Raw genomic sequence first — 22,292 nt, 5'->3', positions numbered from 1 at the left:
CCTTTAAATTCCTATTAAATGTTGCACAACATGGCTTCACTAGGGGCAAGTCGTGCCTGACTAATTTAGTGGCCTTCTACGACAAAGCTACAGCACTGATTGACGTGGGTAAAGCAACGGATGTTGTTTTCCTGGACTTGTGCAAGGCGTTTGACACTGTCCCACATGACATCCTTGTCTCTAAAACGGAGAGACACGGATTTGACAGATGGACCACTCGGTGGATAACAAACTGGCTGGATGGTCGCACTCAAAGAGTTGTGGTCAATGGTGCGATGTCTACATGGAGACCAGTGTCAAGCGGTGTCCCTCAGGGGTCTGTTCTGGGTCCAGTGCTGTTCAACATCTTTGTCAGTGACAGCATTGAGTGCACCCTCAGTAAGTTTGCCGATGACACCAAGTTGTGTGGTGCTGTGGACTCACTTGAGGGAAGAGATGCCATCCAGAGGGACCTTGATAGGCTAGAGAATTGGGCCAGTGCAAACTGCATGAGCTTCAACAAGTCAAAATGCAAGGTCCTTCACCTGGGTCGGGCCAATCCTAGGCACAAATACAAACTGGGCACAGAGTGGGTTGAGAGTAGCCCTGAAGAGAAGGATTTGGGGGTGTTTATAGATGAGAAGCTCAACATGAGCCGGCAGTGCGCTCATGCGGACCAGAAGGCCAACCGCATCCTGGGATGTATCAGGAGAAGTGTGGTCAGCAGGTCAAGAGAGGTGATTCTCCCCCTCTACTCTGCTCTTGTGAGACCCCACCTCGAATACTGCATCCAGTTCCGGTGTCACCACCATAAGAGAGACATAGATTTGTTGGAGCATGTTCAGAGAAGGGCTACAAAGATGATCCAGGGGCTGGAGCACCTCTGCTACGAGGACAGGTTGCGGGAGCTGGGATTGTTCAGCCTTGAAAAGAGAAGACTTCGGGGGGACCTAATAGCTGCCTTCCAATACCTGAAGGGAACTTACAGGAAGGCTGAGGAGGGACTTTTTACAAGAGTGTCCACTGATAGGACAAGGGGAAATGGGTTTAAGTTGAAGGAGAACAGATTTAGATTAGATCTTCGGAAGAAATTCTTCAGTACGAGGGTGGTAAGACTTTGGAATAAATTGCCCAGAGAAGTTGTGGATGCCCCCTCCCTGGAGGTGTTCAAGGCCAGGTTGGACGGAGCCTTAAGTAGCCTGGTCTAGTTGAGAGGCGTCCCTGCCCATGACAGGGAGGTTGGATTAGATGATCTCTGAGGTCCCTTCCAGCCTGTCCCATTCTATGATTCTATGAAATACTTATAAGAAATGGAAGGAATATATTTCAAATACACCTGAATCAGTTTTCTACATTCTTACCAGTTCTTTTTCATGGAAAAGCTAATTTATTTCTCAAAATGTTTAACTAAGTGGTGCACCCAGTGATCCTTGGTCAGTTTTATATACTCAGTCTTGTAAATTGAAAGGTAGTATTCAGAGGAGACTGAAATTTAAAATAAATGTTTGCATTTACATGCTAATGTTTGGATCTGAACATTCATTTTCTGTTGAAATCGTCATGCTGCTAATATGTTTTGGGCATGTATTATCTTTCAGAAGCATATAGTGTTTTGCCTTCTTGTCCAAAAATGAATGCATAGCTGGAGGCGTATAAAATCTATTCCAGGTACTAGCATTTTCTAAGTAATATTTTACCCCGGTGCCTTGAACTATGACATTAATATGTCACTGTCTTTCCTAGAAATGTTGTCTGAATCACATTTGCCTTTATTTCAGCTATATCTTATTTGTGAAACGTAGTCATTTTGCATTTCAGTAGTGACTCAGGTTGTTTTCCTCCTCTCTTTTTTTTTCAGTGGATCAATTCCCCATGTATTGCAGATATCCTTGTTATCACTAGGAAATGCATGACCTTTGTACTATTCAGTTCCTTTGGATTTTTGTACTTCAGTCCTTGGGTCACACAGTGCTTCTTGCGATACACCAGTTCCCCAGTAGCAGCAACGTGTCATCATTTCGGGTTATCAGCAGACGCAATTAGTGCATACTTAATTTTTGTGCCAGGGTCATGAAGTAAAATGTTACACATACAATTGATTCTGAAAGCATTCTTGATCAACTCCAATACATTATCACCTAATTATATGACAATTCCTCTTTCAGCACAACTGGTTATTGTGAGGGTTTGGTTAATTTTTTTTTTGTTCCTTTTTTGATTAAGGCTTTATCCACTTGTTTATGCTAATTTTCTATTTCGCGCCTTGTAGTTAATTTTTTTGTCACTATAACTTACATTTAACTGGAACCACGTGAATTAGAACTTCTATTTAAAAAGAGGAAGAAAAAGAAAAAAAGAATGATAGTACAATTGTAGCATAAGATGAAGGCCAGACCACCTCAATGCTACTCCCGTTCCAGAAATGGCACGTTATGTGTTAGGGCACAGCAAGCTGAAGGACTGTCTGAGAAGGTTTTAAATTAGCTCATACCAAAACCAATCCAGTCACAACAGCACAGGCTTCCAGAGGAACTAAATAACAGTATCAGTTTAAAAGTTTGCTAACTGGGAGTGCTGTCTACACGTGTGTGGCTGGACAGCTCGTGTCAGGTTTACCTCATTTTAAGGCTTGGGTGGCTTTGTGCTTGGCTGTCATCAGCAATGTGAATTGACAACAAAAACGAGTCCATGGCTAGTAAGCTATTATTCCTAGCAGTCACAGAGTCTTTCCAGTTTTAGTGAGTTGTGTTGGCAGTCTTTCGGTTTATTGTTACTGTAGCGAAGAAAAAGTACATTACTACGTTATTTGGGTGAGGTGAGGGACAGAAACTAACCTTCCTATATATTCCTTCCTATATATTTCTTTCTTGTAACTTTGTGGTCTGTTCTGGGAAGTGCTTGTATGGAGCTAGGCTGCTGTCTTTGGAGACAGCTGTTGTCAGGACCTCATAAGAGTCTCTGTACCTAGATTGCAGGGGAGCTGTCAAGAGTGCTTTCATCTCTGCTTGGAGAGCTGTGGTAATGGGCAGAGGAGTGAAAGTACAGGGAAGTCTTTTGTTCCTTGGTCTCTAAATAGCTAATTAGAAAGCTCTGGGCAGCAGCAGGTGCTTCTGTAGAAGCCCAGAAAACTAAGCAGGGAAGTGTATGACCCAAAATAAGACTTTCTCTTGATGGGAACGAGAGAGATGGCAAGCCATGGCAGGTCACGTCACCAGATTAAGTCCCGCTGCTAGCCAAGTGTTTTTTGTTGTTTTGTTGTTGTATTTTTTTTTTAACCAACAGAAATGTGAAATAGATTGTGAATGGTTAGATGACGCTGTGTTTTAATTGCAGTATAGAAAAAGATACAGGTTTCTGGACAGCTAGATTTATTATTGCAAATGTGTCAGGTTCCAAATTTTTTTCTTCAAGATTTCGAGGCTCTCTTGCCAATGCTGTACAACATGAAATTCATGTCAGGCATGGTATGTTCATTCAGTTTAATAAGCTTTTCCATCACATCTGCATAATAACATAATCCCAAAAGAACTAATCTAGTAATGAAGTCATACCAATTCATGGGTTTTGCCATGTTTCGTGACAACATTAATGTCTAAACCCAAAACCAGGGAAAATGTGAAAAAATACAGTCTGTTCAGAGGAGAACTATAGGGTGAGAAGTATGGAAGTCTGCAAAGTCTAAGTATTTTTTCCCTTACAGATCTTAAAAAACCCACAAAACAACAAAAATTACAGAAAAACAAGTAGCTTATAACAGAGCTTGGCTTTCAGTTCAGTAGATACTGTACTATGCCTTTAAATTATTGCAATTGGTCATCTTCCTTTTTCCCATGTCAGGATAATCTTGACATTTAATGAAAACCATGTTAATTTAAAAGATTAGATAATTTGGAATAATAAGAAACCATAATGTCTGTGGTTCCAATGTGCTTCTTTTAATGTTCTGGATTTTAATTTTTTTGTTGTTGTTTTTTCATTTCATTTCAGTTTTAAGGAATTGTCACTAAAGAGTTTAAACAAATCTCCCAACCCTTTGCTTTACTACTTTTCCTTGATGATGTTCAGCCAGGTGGGGGAGTAGCCACAAAGCTCTGGAAAGTGGGCATGTCAATTTTTTTCAAAGTGTCAGGGAATCGTGGATGCACAGTATTTGCAGAAGGGCCTCCTGCAGTTCCCCTTGTCTGTGGAGAGTCAGTTTGGAAAGACGAGAACTGGAGCCAGGTTCTCTGCAAAGGTACAGCTTGCTGCAGAAATGCTAGCCTAGAATTTTCTTGAACTGAAATACTTGCGTGGATTGGAATATGTTGTAAAATAACACTTTAGTGCACATGTTGACTTTTAATCAAATTCTTCTTCATCTATGTTTTGAGGGCTTGGCCATGTTCTGCAAGCAGGGTTGTTCAGGTACACACCATAATCCTACCATTTAATGGAAGGAGCAGCAGATGCGTATTACAACTCAAATTAATCTATTGCTTTAATTTGCTCCTTTTTTTTGGTTGGCTTCCATTTTTGTGAAACTAAGCCCATAGTTGCAAAATTCTGTAACATGGGAGTTCAGAGGTTCCACTTTAACAAATATGATCCATTTTATGATTCATTTTTTTTAATGCATGATCCTGTTACATTGATTCAAGGCCCATTGATGTTGCCTTACATAAAACAGCAGTTTGAAAAAAAACACTAGCAAAATAAAGCATCAAGCGCAGCGCCCTAGGGAATGTCAGATGTTACTTGTTGTGTCTCTGTAGCAGAACCTCCAGGGCTCACCAACTGTTTCCTACCTCTGAGGTTTTATTTAAGCTGTTTTAGGGCATGTTTGTTTCTAGCAAATCAGAACAATTAGCATAACAAAATGCCTGATTCTCCATACTGAAAGCTTTTGAAGTGGGTACAAGTTGACCCACTAGTTACCCCTGTCTGCTTGATTGTGAAAACTAGTGCACGAGTCCAATTTATGAGACATATGGGAAAGGCTTTCTTTTCTAAGCTGATTCATAAAGTTGATTTGTAAAGCTGATGGGCATTTCAGCAAATACGAGTGACTTAGAATTTTAGCTGCAGGATGAAGTTTTAAATAAAACAGTGGGAAGAAGCATGAATGATTTAACAAGAATTTGTTTGATTTCAGCAATGGAAAGTCATTGGACAGCTATTGTATCAGCAAAAGCAATATTTACTACATGACTTGTGTTTTTTGTTAAATCTGTGCACTTGATTTAGACTTTCAACCCAAATAAAGTGAAAAGCAGACTGTGCTGTATTAGAAGAGCATGTTGTGTGTCCTCTCTAGAGCAGGTGAGTGCTGCATAGAATCATAGAACAGTTTGAGTTGAAAGGGACCTTTAAAGGACATCTAGTCCAAGCCCCCTACAGTGAGCAGGGACATCTTCAACTATATCAGCTTACCCAGAGCCTCATCCAACCTGGCCTTGAATGTGTTCAGGGATGAGGCATTTACTACCAATCTGGGCAACCTGTTACAGTGTTTCACCACTCGTATTGTAAAAAATTTCTTCCTTGTATCTAGTCTACCCTCTTTTAGTTTAAAACCATTACCCCTTGTCCTATCACAACAGGCCGTGCTAAAAAGTTTGTTCTCATCTTTCTTATAAGCCCCCTTTAAGTATTGAAAGGCCACAATAAGGTTTTCTGGGAGATTTCTCTTCTCCAGACTGAACAGCCCCAACTCTCTCAGCCTGTCTTCATAGCAGAGGTGCTCCAGCCCTTGGATCATCTTCGTGGCCCTCCTCCGGACTTGCTCCAGCAGCTCCATGACCTTCTTGTGTTGGGGACTTCAGAGCTGAACGCAGTACTCCAGGTGGGGTCTCATGAGAGCAGAGTAGAGGGGCAGAATCACCTCCCTCGCCCTGCTGGCCACGCTTCTTTTGATGCAGCCCAGGACATGGCTGGCTTTCTGGGCTGTGAGCACACATTGCTGGCCCACGTCCATCTTTTTGTCCACTAGTACCCCCAAATCCTTCTCTAGAGGGCTGCTCTCAATCTCTTCATCCTCCAGCCTGTATTGATACTGGGGGTTGCCCTGACCCAGGTGCAGGACCTTGTACTTAGCCTTGTTGAACCTCATGAAGTTCACACATGCCCACTTCTTCAGCTTGCCCAGGTCCCTCTGGATGGCATCTTGTCTCTCACATGTGTCAGCTGCACCACTCAGCTTGGTGTCATCTGCAAATTTGCTGAAGGTGCACTTGATCCCACTGTCTATATCAATGATGAAGATATTCAACAGTACTGATGCCAATACGGACTCCTGAGGGACACAACTCATCACTAATATCCATCTGGACATTGAGCTATTGACCACTACCCTCTGGATGCGATCATCCAACCAATTCCTCATCCTTTGGACAGTCCCTCTATGAAATCCATATCTCTCCAATTTAGAGAGAAGGATGTTGTGGGAGGACCGTGTCAAAGGCTTTACAGAAGTCCAGAGCTTCATCACCATCAACACGGAAGAGCGGTAATGGATAATAGTCCAAGGGCCCTACCAGGCTAGGAAGTTTCCTAGTGATGTCCTTAACCCAGGCCATAGGGAGACAGCAGACTTCCTGAAGAGGAGGATCTGTCCAGCACATTGGATACTCTGTTCCCCTCAGAAGGGAGTTGCCTGCAACTATAACCCATCTTTTCTTCCTCCTGGAGGTGGTCGTGACATGGGGGATAGGCCTTTCTGACCTTGGTAACACACTTCTGGGGTAGATGAATCATCATCCACATCCTCTGTTGACTGGTCTTCCACATCCAGAGCCTCATACCTGTTGTACAGAGGCACCTGGGAAGATGAGGTGGGCAAGGAGAGGGTTTGCCTGCTGCCTGAGCATGGACTTGCCTCCATTTACTCCTTTTTTTTTTTTTTTTGTGCCTTCAGCCCAATGGGGGGAGGATACAGGATCCCCTTGATCTTATTTTTTTTCTGATGATTGTTCCTGTTTCTGTCTCAGGGAGGGTAGAGCTTGGTTCCACTGGTCTCTCAGACTCCCTGATGCTCCTTAACCTTTCTAATTCCTACATGTGGAATACTGTACCAGTTTTGGGCTCCCCAGTTCAAAAGGGCTGTTGAGAATTAGTAGACAGTCTAGAGGAAGGCAGCAGACCTGATTAAGGGTCTTGGGCTCATGACTTGCAAAGAGGCATTGAGGGAACTGGGCCTGTTCAGTCTGGCAAAGGGGGTCTAGAGGTAGATCTAATTGCAGCCTGCAACTACTTAGAGGAAACTTTAAAAAGTGATGGAATTAAACTCTTCTCTGTAGCGGTAAATGGTAAAAGAGGCAACAGCTACCAGCTGCAACTTGGAAGATTCAGAGTGGACACTAAGAAGAATTTCTAGTGTAGCACTAGAAGAAGTGTTACCCAAGGATGCTGTAGCTTTCCCTTGCTTGGAGGTTTTGAAAATTCTGCTAGATAAACCTGCAGCTGATCTGCTCTAGTGCCGATTTTTCATGGATTAATTTAGTTTGGAGGGGACCTCTACGGCTCATCTAATCCAAACTCTTGCTCAAAGCAGGTCCAACAAGACCAGACTGCTGAGGGTCTTGTCCGTGTCCAAGGATGGAGAACCCAACCTCTCTTAGCAACGTGTGCCACTATTCCTCCATCCTGACAGTGGAAGGTTTTTTTCTCTACACTTAAACAAAATTTCCCCTGTTCCAACTTGTCAGTTGACTCTTATACTATCACTGTGCATTTCTGAGAAGTCTGGCTCTAGCTTCTCTATACTTTCCCTTTATACCTCAGAGCGTTGTCAACAGCAGTGAAATGTCCCCTTAGTGTTGTTTTCTTAAGGTTGAACAAACCCAGTTCTTTTAGCTGTTCTCCTCTTGTGTCTTGCAGCAGTCCCCTAACTATCTTGGTAGCCTTTCCCTGAACATGCTCCAGGATGTCAGTGTCCATCTTGTACTGGAGAGACCCAAATGGGGCACAGTTCTCTAAATGCAGTCTCATAAGCACAGAAGAGAGGGTAAGAATCTCCTTCCTCTACCTGATGGCTACAGGTTTGATAACACAGCCCAGAATATGGTTGGCCTTGGTTGCCACAAGGGCACACTGCTGACCTGTACACAACTTGTGCTGGATTGCAGTAGTCCCAACTTTCTGAGAGAAGTAGCTTGAATAAACTCTTTCTGAAACTTGGCAGTCTGTCCTAGGCTGTAGAGAGACGTTGTCTAAGAGTAAATTTCAGAGGCACTCTTGCTGCTGCACCTTCTTGAGGTGACACTGTCAGGCCTTTAGGGATGAATACTGTGCCCTGAGCTTTTAGGTAGCACAAGTATTGTTTTATGTTTCTGTTGTGTTTGCGTTTGTTTTCTTTTAGCAAGTGCCACTACTTTGCAATTCTTTGCACTTGGGAATGCCAGAGAGCCTGAAAGCTGTGGAATAAATTAATTCCTTCTGGATCGAGCCTGTCTAATACTGCATTTTTCATATCTGATGTGGAAAATTGTCTCACTCGATGTGAATAGGATTAAGTTCGTTGAGGCTTTTATAGATAAGCTGATTAAAAGTTATACTGCTCTGTAAAGAAACAGCATCTCTGTAGCTTGATGGTAGTACATCCACATATGCAATAATTTTCTCTTACTTTTTAAGCTGCTTTCGTATCACAAAGTTAACAGCAGAAAAAGGCATATTTAGGTGATTTAGTTCAGCTTCCGCCAGATGAGCAATGTGCACTGCTGTGCTGTTGTTCTAAGCTTCATCCACGTTAGTTTTGAATGAATAGCAGACCATGTTTAGGAGATCACGGTCTTGATACTTTAAAGCTGCTTGAGTCTTTATCCCCTGCTGATTTTTGCTAGGAATTAGACGTCTGTACTTTTATAAAAACCTGGCATGAAGAAAATGGCTCCCGTATACTAACTTCTATTCCAACACATTACAGTTTATTTAACCTAGCCCGTCTACTCAAGGAGAAATGCAAAAGTGGAAAAAAGCCAAAGCTATCATGATTTTAATTATTTGAACCAGGAGACCTTTTAGTGTACCAGTCCTTGACTTGAAAAACTTCAGCTGCACTATGGCTACGTGAGATACCTATGTAAGGAAATAGGGGGTATCACCTTACTCCACAAATGAACTGTCTGTAGCACAGAAGGGAAAATAATCTTCAAGAAGTTACAGTTTGACTGCCTGTATGGTGAGATGAGTGTGGGCATAGCCTTAATTACAGTCTTTTGCCAGCACAAGAGCTAGCGCAGCTGGGTTGTGTGCCTGTGACTGCTGCTCATGGGACAGACTGATGGTGCTTCCCTTTCTTCAGCTCTTGTAAAATTATCAGAGACCCTCCATCAGTCGTCTGTGTGCCTTTGCTTTTGGGAATCGGAGTATGACAGGATTCGCATTTGGCAGGGATATTCTGATAGATCAAAAGGGTGCAGCTGGGAAGACAAAAGGTCAAAGGAAATGATCAAGTATGTAAATTTAGTTAGGACAATTTGAGTGCCAGCTGATTGTGAGGGAGAGAAGGTCACTTGGTACGACTTGACTCTTGCCTTAGTTGGGATAGTATCAGTTTGTCTGATTCAAAAGCATTTGCAGGACAGGGAATTAAACTCTGTGGAGCAGGAACAGAAATAGAAAGAATATTTTAAAAGCAGAGAGAGCAGCAAAGGTCAGCTTGGCTCTTCACCTAAATTTGGCAGCTGGGTGCAGAGCTCGGTCTGTCAGACATCTGAAGAACTCGTTTGTTTGCGGAGTTACCTGAGCTTTTGATTGACAGTGTTACCTGATGCGTCCCTTTGCTGTTCTGTGTTCACTTTCAATGCACAGGATGCTATTTTTACACTTTTCAACACAGATGCAATGTTCTGTGGGTTTATAACAAGAGGCTAATAGAAGTTTTAAAGAAAATAAAATTACCAAAAAAAAGAAAAATCTGCGTAACAGGACAAACAAGGCATTCTATGGTATTTCTAACTTGTCTTCAGTAGAGAATTCGCTATGAAAATTTCTGAAGTCTGAAATGTATCTGGTGGATTGTAGATGGTAAAGATTTTCATCAATGTTTATATGTTTTTCTTAAAGGTCAGGAAATGTCGTAAGAAAAGACTGAAAGCATTTCATGTAAATTGTTCCTGGAACATATCCAAGTGGCTTTTATCTCCCGGTTTCGATTTTTTTTTTTTTTTCTTTTGGAAGACCTGTAGGCAGCAAAGCCACTTCTTCTTCACTTAAAAACAACAGGAATGTGGGAAGAGGGAGAAACCAAGGGAATAAAAAAGGACTTAGAGATGCACATCAGTTTAATTGTATGTGGAATGCACATACCTTCATGCTAAAGGGATTCTGTTAGTCTTGGCTAGAGACTACAAGATGACACCAACCAAACTGTTTGAGGATGTCATCAGGGATGACCAAATCATGTTTTGGTGCCTCTGAGATTCATTGTAATATTGAGTAATTGAAAACGAAAGGCCTGGTGGTGTTTGAAACATTCATTTGAAACTTGAAATAAAATCTGTAAGGTTGACACATTCATATGTGAGTTAGAGAGGAGGAGAAAACAGAGAGAGCGGCAAGAGATTAATTTATCCCGTGAAGTTAGTGGATTCAGCATATGTCATCTCCCCCCCTTCCCTTTCTTCTCTCTGACCCAAAGTTAATAGAAAATACTGATTGTATTTGGGCTTTTTCTCATGAACTGATGTTTGTTTGTTTATTTTTAATATCGGATCCTTCTAAGTAGTAAAAATTTGACAGATGACAAGGAAGCTTCCATGTGAGGAAGCTCATTGTGCAGAGTGCCTCCATCAGTGGCCTGATGCTATCAGGATATCCAGCCCCTATCTGCACCAGTTAACATTCCTGGCCCACGGTCATAGGTCTGATCGCATTCCCCTCAGTCTGGACAAGGGCCAGAATGCTCCTCAGGTCCTAATCCACTCCGCATCTAAGCTCTCTGCCTCCATGTGCCACAGTGTGCCTGTCCCTACCCTCTGCCATGGCCTCTGGCTGAGTGCCAGGTTTGCCTTTTCCTCCTTTGGCTCATGAAGTCTGAGCAATTCAAGCTCACGCTTTTCCTTGACTCCAGCTGTGGAGGCTACATAAATGACAATTTGTGCTAATCATGAGTTAACAGAAGCAGATTTTTCTTAAGGTTTTCAGTATCTTGGCTGGTACCAGAAGTACATGTACAGGTTTAGGCAAAATCATAGAATCTCATGTACATTTTTTGTTGGAATGATTCCTTACCTGGATGGCCCTTCCGATGTTTAACTGTGTTCATGCATTTATTTATTTTCTTGACTCTCCCAGGCATATTAACTGTCTTAGGCTGCCTGTTTCTGGAATGTCTGGTCAGCTTCCAGACAGCAGATGCAACACCTAGTTCTGCTGTGATACCAGTACGAGTACACTGAATGAAAATCATTAAAAAACCTCATCATCTTTCTCTGAAACTAAATTGAGAATAAATTCTACAGGTCTTCAACTTCTCTTTTCATAGCAGAAAGTCTGAATCAAAAGGGCTGCATAGATATTTTAGATGTGGTAGGCAAATTACCTCAGAGCCTTGATTTTGATTTTTTAGAGCTTTTATTCTGAAGAAAAAATTATCACTTACCTTGCAGCCAAACCAGAGCATTCAGCAACACCCAGGGAAACTCAAGTGTAGAAAGTGAACTACAAATTGGCTTCTAGACTATGGATTTGTTTGTTAGACCCAGGACACTGGAGAGGAAGGCAAGGAGGGAAGGATAGGGACTTATGGAAGCTGGTCATTAAGGTTGTTGGATCTTGTAACGTATAAGGGAATATCTGTGCTTGTTACAAAATCAGACTGGAAAAGCACGGGCCCCAGGATGCTCCTCTCATCTTGAAACCATATGGAGATACAAGAAACCGGTTCTTCACATAGTTGTCTGGAATTTTCTATAAAAGAGAAAGAGAGTGGAAGAGAAGCAGATGAGGTTTCCTTCTCCACTTCTATCCCCATACCAATATTTCTGACTGTCTGTGCTGGTACTTCTGCTGATGAAGACTAATTTGGAGTTTGTAAGAGGTCTTCAGTGCCCACCTTTGGAGAGCTGGTGTGTAATTGCAAATTCATTTAATAAATGAAAACAAAGCTTCACTAACTGGTGTGTGATTACCCAGTATTCATAGAAAGTGATATAACTCTCACATTTACATGTATGCAACTGTTTTCTGCTCTCAAGTTTGAAAAACTATTTTCAAGAGAGATTGCTTCTATTTATAACCCTCAGAAGAATATTGTAACAGTCAGTTGATTTCTTCCCTTACCGTTTGCAGTCATATGGTATACAAATTGTAACTTTGTAATTGTAATTCCTGCTTTGAGTACTCTGAAAAATTGTAGCCTAATTAAATAATTGTGGCAGTTCTTTATTTTTTTTTAAATACATATTTGCAGCTGAGAGTTACAAGGACACCCAGATGGTAAAGATAAAGGAAGAACCAATGGAAGTTGACATTCATGATTCGCAGGCTTCAGTGTCACCCAGCCAACCCAGCCAAAATGTTGGCTACAGCACTTTATTAGGGCGAGACATGAGTGAACACATACAGAAGGCACCAGAAGGCCGTGTGCTCCCAGAAAGAAACCTATTCAGCCAAGATATATCAGTGAAGATGGCATCCGAGCTGCTCTTCCAGTTATCAGGTAAAAACAGTGGAAATAGTCAAAAGTTGAATTTAAAGAACAAAAAGAGACTGTGTATAACCACTAAGGTGCTCTGAAAGTGTGAGATTGCTAAGGCTGAAAAATAATAGGAGTTAGAGACCTTCTACCCTCACATTTGGAACGCAAAAGCCTTGCCAAACGTCCCCCATAGTTCGCATACGCTTTAGAGCACTGTGACAGTCAGGTCGAGTTCACAATATCTGAAGTGGAAAAGCTGGAGTTCAACTCCTGTATTTTTGAAAGCTAATTAAATAATTTGTGACAACTGGTTGATCCAGGCCTTGGAGTATAGGGGAACCTACAGATGGCAGTTACTGCGTAAGCGACCAGTGGCTGTTGCGTGCAGTGCTCCTGGGGGCTGCACCATCCATTCCTCTTGATAAAGAAGGTGAAACCTCAGCCATTACAGAGGCAATGATATCAGCACTGTGTTTAATGAATGCTTGTATCGTGCACTTTGCGTGGAGCACTAACACTGAAATATGAAGCCACAAAAATTTGTTGGGTGTTAGTTTAAATAAAGTCATGCCCATTCCCTAATCATGCTGTAACCATTTACCCTAAATTACTCTGGATTAGGCTGTTATCAGAAAGCATTACAATAGTTCTGCTGAATAAAACCTGATAGGGAAAATGTGATATATTTTTCTAATTACAAAAAAAACCCCATGTATTTTCCTCTGCAGAAAAGGTGAGCAAAGAGCACAACCACAATAAAGATAACACCATCCGAACTACAGCCAGGTAAGTACAGTCCGTAGTTATCTGCAAAGCTGTCGTGTAAATGGCATTGCTTCGTTTCGCCTTGTGAACTCAAACCTGTCTGTCTCCTGCAAATTTGACCTGATATTACAAGCGTAAGATGTTTTCATGAGTAATGTAACCTGCATCTGAAAAATTACACCTGTGGATCTGATTGCTTAGAGTTCGTGAGACAAAAGGCCTTTCGGCCAAAATGACTATTCTCCTCTGATCAAATATTCACACATCATTTTAAGAATTATTTTTTGTTTTTCTCTACAAAACCTGAAACTTAAAAGAAACTGCATAGTACATGCAGTACTTGAGGGAAGAACAGACTGACAACTGGATTTTAAGATATGGACCAATGTAAGAAGAGGTGATTTTGATTCAGTCTTCTGTCAAACTTGGATTTCTTTAATAAAATTTCAGTTTAGTATTCCTATCATCTCAATGCCTTCTGGAGATGAATTTTTAAAAGTCAGACTGTAAGACAATGCTAATGAAACATATGAAACATTTGTTAAAGATTATAGTCACATTGATACAGTAGATGAAATTATCCAGGAATTAGAAACATCATCCAATTATAGCATACGCTGTTAAAGAAATGTGCACTTTGCATATTGTGGCTGGGAACAAGCCCACGAGTTGTTTACATATACCTGAGCAGCAAAGTGAGGTAGGTGTCCCTATGGAAAAAAATTCAAAGCTCTTATGTAATAAGTGGTAGTTAGAATTGGTAAAAACCTAGGAGTCCACAGTGAGGAGTAGGCAGGAATTGGCAGGGGTACATGTATTTCCTTCCTGGAAGTTCCCTAATCAGTGTGGACGGGTTGGATACTCAGCGCACTGAAGTGACGAAGAGTTCCTTCAAAGATAGCATAAGACCTTCCATGCCTCCACAGCCCCTTCTTCCAAAGTTCCCAGCATGTTCAGTGCCTGCTAAGACAATTTTGTCCAGACAGAAATTGAAAAGCATTTCAGTTGCAGAAGAAAAGATCTCTAAAATACATTGTTCTTAAATTCCTAGGCCTATCCCATTCATTCAAGCTAACTGTAATAAATAAATTGTTTTTAATAAACTAACCAGCTCAGTAAATGTACATTAGGGACTTTTTGATGTTACAACTTGAAAGATAATTAAATTGAGCTTTTAACTTCTGGCTACTGTGAATGCTTCCCGTATTTGCTAGTTTGGGAATTTGTGAGATATGCAGCCTGCCTAGCCTCCCTGTGACTACTTAAAAAGCATAAGCCTGAGAGGCACATATGGATTTAAGTGCACATATTGTCCAGCTGCACATTAACCATCCAGTGTGCATTGCAGAGAGGGGGTGACAAATAGTCAGTTGAAGATAGATTTCGATGTCTCATAAGGTTACCGGCAGGACTGGTGCGAGAGTCCAGAGCTACTTTTGGATCTATCAAAGATAATTCAAACTGGAAAGGTTGAGGACAGTTCAAACTTCCCCTTCTTCTGGCTGCCAGCTTTTAAGAGGACAGCATAGTTGGCAGTTGTCAAACTTGCACGGAGTTTTACTGAGAAGTCCTGATAATGGCAGCTACCCATCAGGACATGAAATATGAGTGCCTGATTCAATTCTTCCAGGTGCTTTTCTTATCTTACCTATCTATCGACAGAAGACATGAATGAGAAGAGCCTCTTAAGGGGAAGTGAGTCAGTCCACTAAATCCTGCGAGTTCAAACAAATTGTCTTGAAAGACCTTGCCAAAAAAAACCCCACTTAAACCCAAACAAACAGCTGGAAGTCTTTGCTGGTAAGGGTATGACACCTTCTCACACATAGAATGTGGCAGAGCAGCCAATGGAGGATAGAGGCACTCAGACTGCGTTAAGAAAACGTGTGGTGTTGCAGTTTGGCTCATCAGCCTACGTCTGGAGTACTGACAGAAAGGTGTTTGAATCACAATTGTTATGTGAAGTTTGCTGACAGCTGCAGAGAGCCAAGGTGAGGTCAGAGTTGTCCACCTGTGAGTAGCTGGGGAGCAGAGAGATTTAAGCTGTGTCATTGGTGAGAGTCTGAAACCAGCAAAGCCCGGCAAGATGGGGTACACAAGCACTTCTTGCTGTCTTATTCCATATTAACATTTCTAACTGTTGCCTATCTGTTGCTGTTCCTCCTGTGAGTATTCCTGGACTTTGCGAGCATATACTTCCATATGAGTTTGCTTAAGCAGCTGAAACTGGCAAAGATTCCTCACGGTTCAGTGGCTGAGTGAGATGGTAGAGCCTGCCATATGTGATACGAAGACAGAAAGTGGAGAAGCAAATGATCTGGAAGTGAGTACGCCAGCCTCAGATGCCAAGATAAGTTTCTTTCACCTAGAGAACTGTGTAGCCGTAAAGCTGGAAAAGTGCAGCTGAAAAAAAAATCCTAAAGCTTAATCTTCATCAGAAAGGACTTTGCACAGTGATTGAGACCAATTTGTGTAGATTCTTCCTATGAAGCAGGAGCTTCTCCCTCCATACTTTGCACTGGGAATTGGAGGACTTGTCTGCTGAAATAAAAATAATAATAGGGCCAACACTGAAGAGACTCAGCTGCCATTCTAGAGGAAGGCAGAAAAGAGGTATCCAAGGATGGTTCTGTAATTCATCGGAGGCTGATGGCAGAGAGGAAAATCCTTGGGACACAACACGATGCAGTCTTCAACGGCAACCCGCTCACAATACATGACCTAGCCTGAAATAGATAAGCTCTGCATCGTCCGTTTTCCGTAGAACCAGCAATGAGCAGTGTCCCAGTGACTGAATCTAAGGCACAAGCAGGCGGGCCAACATGGAAACCTGAGCGGATTAGAAGATTTTGAAGAGTTACAACAGTAATAAAACTTTTTTTATTCATGTTTTTCTTTCAAAACATTATTAAACTAGTGAGAGGAATGTTGCAATAAACGATGCCGTGTTTTTATACCGCGTCAGTCTGGTTTATATTATGTCACCCCTGAGTGGGAGCGTGAGTCTTGGAAAAAGTGTTTTGTACATGTGGGCTGGAGCTGGTTAGCTTTATCCTGATCACTTGCTTTCTTGAGTATTGTGCATTGTTCAGCTATCTGCTTACACTGAACCGTTCAGGTTTGGGGCAGCTTCATGCCTTACCCTTCAGCACAACCTGGCGTTGGCTGTCTTTATGGTTATGTTCAAACTTTTGTAAAAATACCAAAATGTCACGTATGGAACAGCACAAAATGAATAATGGCTGGAAAACTTCAGGAGAAAGTAAGGAACATGATTGCCAGAAGGGTTACATGACCAAGTTAACTAATTATCAGCAAGTTTCCTGAGGGGAGAAGAGATGTGACGAAGAATACAAGTGACTCAGTGGAGAACCCCTCGTTCACGCTCTGCAGAAAAACTGCGTGAGGCCAAACTTACGCAAGTGCCATTGTTTAGATTGACACCTTGGCTATCTGGACTGGTAGGGTCAACTTGGTAGGTGCTGCTGGCACACACTCTCTGTGTCTGGACTACCCCCTGTGCAGCACTTCATAAGACCTCATATTACATTCTTTTTCCTGAAAGGTTTCCTGGATTTTGTTACTGAATAAGAACAGGCTGAGTCCCTGTTCTGCACCTTTAGGTACACCTACTGTACACCAGCCTGCTAAGAATTCTCAGTACGAGAGAGATGAGATTTAATGTAATTCTCATTCTGCTTAGAAGAAGTTGATAGTTTGCACGCAGAAGCAATACACTACCTTAGAAAACAGTTTTCCAAGACAGGCTGTCCTTTTCCATTATGAATTTTTTGATGTGCCTTTTACTGATGTCTGTCTGTACTGCAGACAAGGAATTCTTGGTTTTGTTGTGATATTTAATTGAGGAGAAAACAAAATACTTTGACAGAAATGCCTATTTACTATTGAAATTGACTTTTTACTGCCTGTTAATTAAAACCAAAGCGTGCTAAGCTTTGCTTTTTTGGAGTCAAGTAGTTGATAATTTTTGTACTTAGTACTCCTTGGGAAATAACCACTGAGTTAGCTTATATGAATTGTTTCCTGCTTTAAAAGTTAAACTTACGGAGTTAATTTCATTCATGGAATGCCCTGTCAAAAGAGTATCTTAACCTAATTCAGTATCTTAACCTAAAATTTGTAAAGTTTTGTTTTAAAAATAATTACTATATACCCCAGATTATTAAATTATATTTTCCACCTTCCCTGATTACGCTCTCCAGATACAGACAGTAGAATACAAATTTTTGAAGCATTATTTTTAATGATCCAAATTGTATTGTGATATAGGAAATCTGCGATGTTGAAATGTAGTTAAAAGCCTTCTGGGAGGACTTCAGTTTTCACTTTGAGATGCGATTTCACCAAAGCACATCTCTCATCCACACCTTGCCTCGCAGTCTTTCAGCAGGAAGTCTGTAAAGGAAACAGGGCTTTTAACAAGATAGCATTTGTTATAATATTAAGATGTTAGTGTCAAAAATAATATTTACTTCTTCTATTAACTGCAGTTTTGTTTACAAAAGGATGTCTTATTTTATTTTCTACAGCCCTTTCTTTTCTGAAGACACATTTAGACAATCACCGTTCACTTCCAACTCAAAAGATCTCCTGTCTAATGAAACGACTCTTCATGGAAGAACATCTGCACCAGGTCAGATACTTCTTTCTTTAATTACTTTCAGTTAATATATCTTTTTAAAATGTTCTTGATGTAAACCCCACCACCTGACCAATGCTCTTGTAGTTTCCTTTGTAGTTTCCTGTGTCAAAAGGCAGCTATCTCACCATCATGATAAGTGCTTGCTGTTAATAAGAGGAAAAAAGTTAGATATTGAAGAAACATTTAGTCTTTAAAGTACTATTTCTGTGAATTGTACAAGAGTCTATAGCAGGTTAAACTCAGTAGGATTAACAGAGGTGGGGCTTTTGTGTGTCTCCCATACGTGAAGGAACTTTTCAGGTGTCAGATTACTGTCTGCTATTCTCCTGCTACTGGCCATTTCTATCTCTCAGAGTACAGATGGAATGTTTGCAGTACGCGTATCGGAGCGGCTGAGCTTGGCAATACAATTTTCCTGCTTTTAGCAGTAATTTAGGAAGCTTTTGCGAAGGACGTGGAGTTCTTAAAAGGTACTGAAAGGCCTCGGTATCTGTGAATACATTTCCACTGATCTTCTGAACTAGTTGACAAGTATTTCATGTCCAGATGTAGCTTAGGTTATATTCTGCATTAAAATGGAAAATACAGGCATGTAACAATACTATTCAAGGTGGCACTGGACACACACAAACACTTGGTATTTGCCTTTACTGTCCTGTTGCAAAATAACTCGTTTGCTAGTTCACTGCTATCTGTTCTTAAATTGATAGCTCTTGGGGTCTAAAGGTCAGTAATTACACAGCCAGCTGTAGTGGGGGTTGTTCACCTTTTCTTAGCAATCAATAAAGTTTTGGGCACGTTACTGCTAATTTTCAGCTATAGACTGTCATTTAATTTACAACTTAACAGGCCTTTCATTTTTTTTAATGCTTGAATAGTCATTTGACAGCTTGTGAAGTGGCGGATGAGGTTAAGAGCTAGATGTTGTCTAAGGGTAAATATTCATAGCAGGAAGAAGAAGAAAATTTGTAGCATAAGGACAAGGGTCTTCAGGCTAGCCTCGGCTGCACTTTTGCAAGGAAGTAGTGGATTTTGTAACTCGGGGTGAGGAGAACCAGATCAGGTATGGTACTTTCGAGTATTAAAATGTAAACCAGGTTAGCACTTCAATCCTGGCTTTTGACCTTGACATAACATGGAATATTCATATACCCAGATGAAAGACGAGAACTCTTAGACTCCTCAGGCGGTGCTTGATACCTCAGAGGACACGGCCTCTAGCAGCAATACTCTTACATCATACCAAGACGAATGTGTAAGAATTTTAATTCTCTGTAATTTTAAGTGAGGCCACTAAAACTGTGGATGGGTTTTGGTGACGTTTAATCTTCTGCTTAAAAGATGTACAGTATCTAGTTGGTTAGGACATCCTGGAGTGTTTGAATGGCTTCTGAGGAACTGGGTTTTGAATGTTTATCCTGCCCCATATTCTGCTTTATGGAATATAAGTATTACCTGGATAGGTCTGTGTACTATAACACATATTGCTGTGTGATTATAAGGCACTGATATGTAATAGCAGCATGTATACTGAAAATCAAAAATGCCAGTTTCTGCTTCATTTTTCTTTTTGGAACAACTCTATTATTCCAAATATGTTGATTTTTCTCAGGTTCATAATAAATTATTGGACCTGAAGTGCAACTTCACAGTAGCACTAGGAATGTGATTTAAATTTTTAATCAGTTACAAATGTGATGTTCATGTAAAAGAACAGCAGAATACCCACAGGTAGATTTCTTACTAGTTTCAGCCTTGCAAGAAGAAATAGTCTATGTAGTGCTGTGAATAGCTCAGAAGAAACTTTATCCCTGCAGAGAGTAGCCTAAAGGAACAGTAACAAACCATTGTAAAGGCCAACAAGATGTAACAGAAAATGCATATGTGTTGTCCCGTGGATAAATGGTATGTGTGCCTTCACTTGAGATTTGTTTTGGGTTACTTCGTCCCTGTAAAAGGATAGTAAGAAGTAGAAGAGAACAGCATATGAAAACGACAGGAAATTTCCAGTCCAGTATCATCTTCATGCCATCAACTAGAATCCACACAGATTAGCCACTAATGGCCAAGAGCGTTCATTAAGCAGCGCCCACATGCAATAATGTGACTCTGTGCCACTGTCACCACAGGTAGCAGAGTCTGATGGGGTCTGTGCTGGCTCTCTGCGACCAGGCTTGACTCAGGCAGGCAGAGTGGCATGAGGAAGCCTTCGCTCCCAGTTGGTCTGGGTGGTCTTGATGGAACCCCATGTATATGGTGCTTCTTTCCAAGAGAGCACCAATATGGGTGGTTGTATCCCCAGACTCCTGCCAACTTTCTGCCTGCAGTCTTCTTGGCACCCTAGCTGCAGAAGAATTGGGAAGAGTGACAGGAACATAGGACAGTAAGATATTTCATGTGTGAAATTCAATGCTTCTCTGTAATAGGTAACATTATGTAATCTCATTCATTATCAAGATCCATCTTAAACCTGTCGTCCTTATTATTTGTATGAGGACGCTGTTTCAGAAGCTCACCCCTTTGAAGGACTGGGACCGCTCTCTTTTCAGCCCGAATTTATTCATAGCAAGTTCTACTTTTGTTGTTTCACCAGTGCTGTCCTTCAGCTTTGATAATTCTTCTTCCCTTGTGATGTTCACCACCTGACATGCCATCTTACATCCCCCTAATCCTGCCTTCATTTTGGAAAAGCAGGCCAGACAACGTCTTTTAGTATGAAAGGGTTTCCGTTTCCTGACCGGCATCATAGCCTTTTTCTGCCTCTGCTTAGGGAAATTAATTAGTGCAAACATGAGCAGTCAGAACTATATATGCTATTTTACAGGAGGTCTTCACCGATGGCTTTTTCAGCGGCATGCAATCTTCTATATGCATATTGGAAACGCCTCTCCTGATTAATCACAGGCTTTGTAACTGCAACCTGCTGATGACTTTCAGTTCATTTGATAATCAAATAGTAACATGTTCTTCTTTTCCTTTACACTTTCAGCTGATGATTTCAGCATGCAAGAGAAATTCGTCTTTCTACTTTCTAGGCATATGACCTTGTAACTTGAGTTGTTTCACTCGTTACTTTAGCACTCAAGATTGTTTCTTTAATGCTCTTAAATTTCTGCATATTGATGATGCTGCTTTCATTAATGCAATGCTGTGGGTTTTTTTTTTTTGTGTTGGAAGCTATTAAAGATGATTTTTAGGTACGGTTGGTACAAAGTTCAGTCCTTGAGACATCAGCTTAGTGGCCTTCTCAGTGCAAACCACTTCTCTTTGTAGCCAGTTTATAAAACACTCCAATATCAGGTATTTAAGAGGAAGAGCACTCTCTGTAGGGCATTGAGTATATAAAATCCCAAAGGAGTATGACATAATTAGGAAAGACGTATTAAAAGATGTGTGAGAGCAATGCACTGATCAAGACATTTACTGGAGGAAAAAACAAAGAAACTAACTAAATAAATAGCCGATTGCCATGGATTTGACCTGGAATAAAGGTGAAGTAATCCTGATCAGCAGGAGTACCACAGGCAAGAGAACTGATTCTCGTGCAGCAGCTTTTTAGTCTGGTACCCAAGGAAATGGCAATGAAATCTCCAACAGCTGTCAGAAAGGGACTCAACAGCCCCGCAGAAGTCGTGGTAACTCCTTGATAATCTGTGGTGAATTCTTAATATTCTGAGAAGGGAAGAAAGTAGTTTCCCATAGTACATAGTTCAAAAATATTGGATAGATTCAGGGAACTACTTCCCGTCCTTTTTAGGGTGTTTTGTATGTTAATAACCATACGAAGTTAGTTGTAGTTACATTACACTTTTCTGTATTACTATTACTGTCCAAATAAGCTCATTTTTACTCAAAAATTGAAATAAAATAAAACGGTATTGATGCCCATATCAATCAAACACACTTTGCTCAAAAATTACCATAGTATCTTCTTCCACGTTATGAATGACAGGGCGATAGGGAATGGCCTCAAGTTACGCCAGGGAAAATTTAGGTTAGATATCAGGAAGAATTTCTTTACAGAGAGAGTTGTGAAGTATTGGAACAGGCTGCCCAGGGAGGTAGTGGAGTCTCCATCCCTGGAGGTGTTTAAAAAACATGTGGATTTGGTGTTAAGCGACATGGTTTAGTGCAGGGTGAATGGTTGGACTCGATGATCTTGAAGGTCTCTTCCAACCGGACGATTCTATGATTCTATCAAAGTCATATCTAATACAAAGTCATATCCAAAACAATTAAGTAACTTCAGCTTTACACTAAAGAACA

At 41.0% G+C, this 22,292-nt stretch overlaps 1 protein-coding gene across 1 annotated transcript in view; it reads left to right on the top strand.

Moving 5' to 3' along the window:
* The window catches only part of ZNF827 (zinc finger protein 827), an 82,005-nt gene that overhangs the window by 33,234 nt on the left and 26,479 nt on the right, over positions 1-22,292 (top strand). Inside the window, exons 6-8 of the mRNA XM_086611995.1 lie at positions 12,371-12,619; positions 13,327-13,384; positions 17,914-18,017. Coding sequence (XP_086468121.1) covers positions 12,371-12,619; positions 13,327-13,384; positions 17,914-18,017 — 411 coding nt within the window. The remainder of the gene's footprint in view (positions 1-12,370; positions 12,620-13,326; positions 13,385-17,913; positions 18,018-22,292) is intronic.

Source organism: Tauraco erythrolophus, chromosome 5, assembly GCF_009769465.1.
Source record: "Tauraco erythrolophus isolate bTauEry1 chromosome 5, bTauEry1.pri, whole genome shotgun sequence".
Classification (NCBI taxonomy): domain Eukaryota; kingdom Metazoa; phylum Chordata; class Aves; order Musophagiformes; family Musophagidae; genus Tauraco; species Tauraco erythrolophus.
The sequence above is the reverse complement of the archived record's forward strand: the minus strand, read 5'-3'. Positions and strand labels throughout refer to the sequence as shown.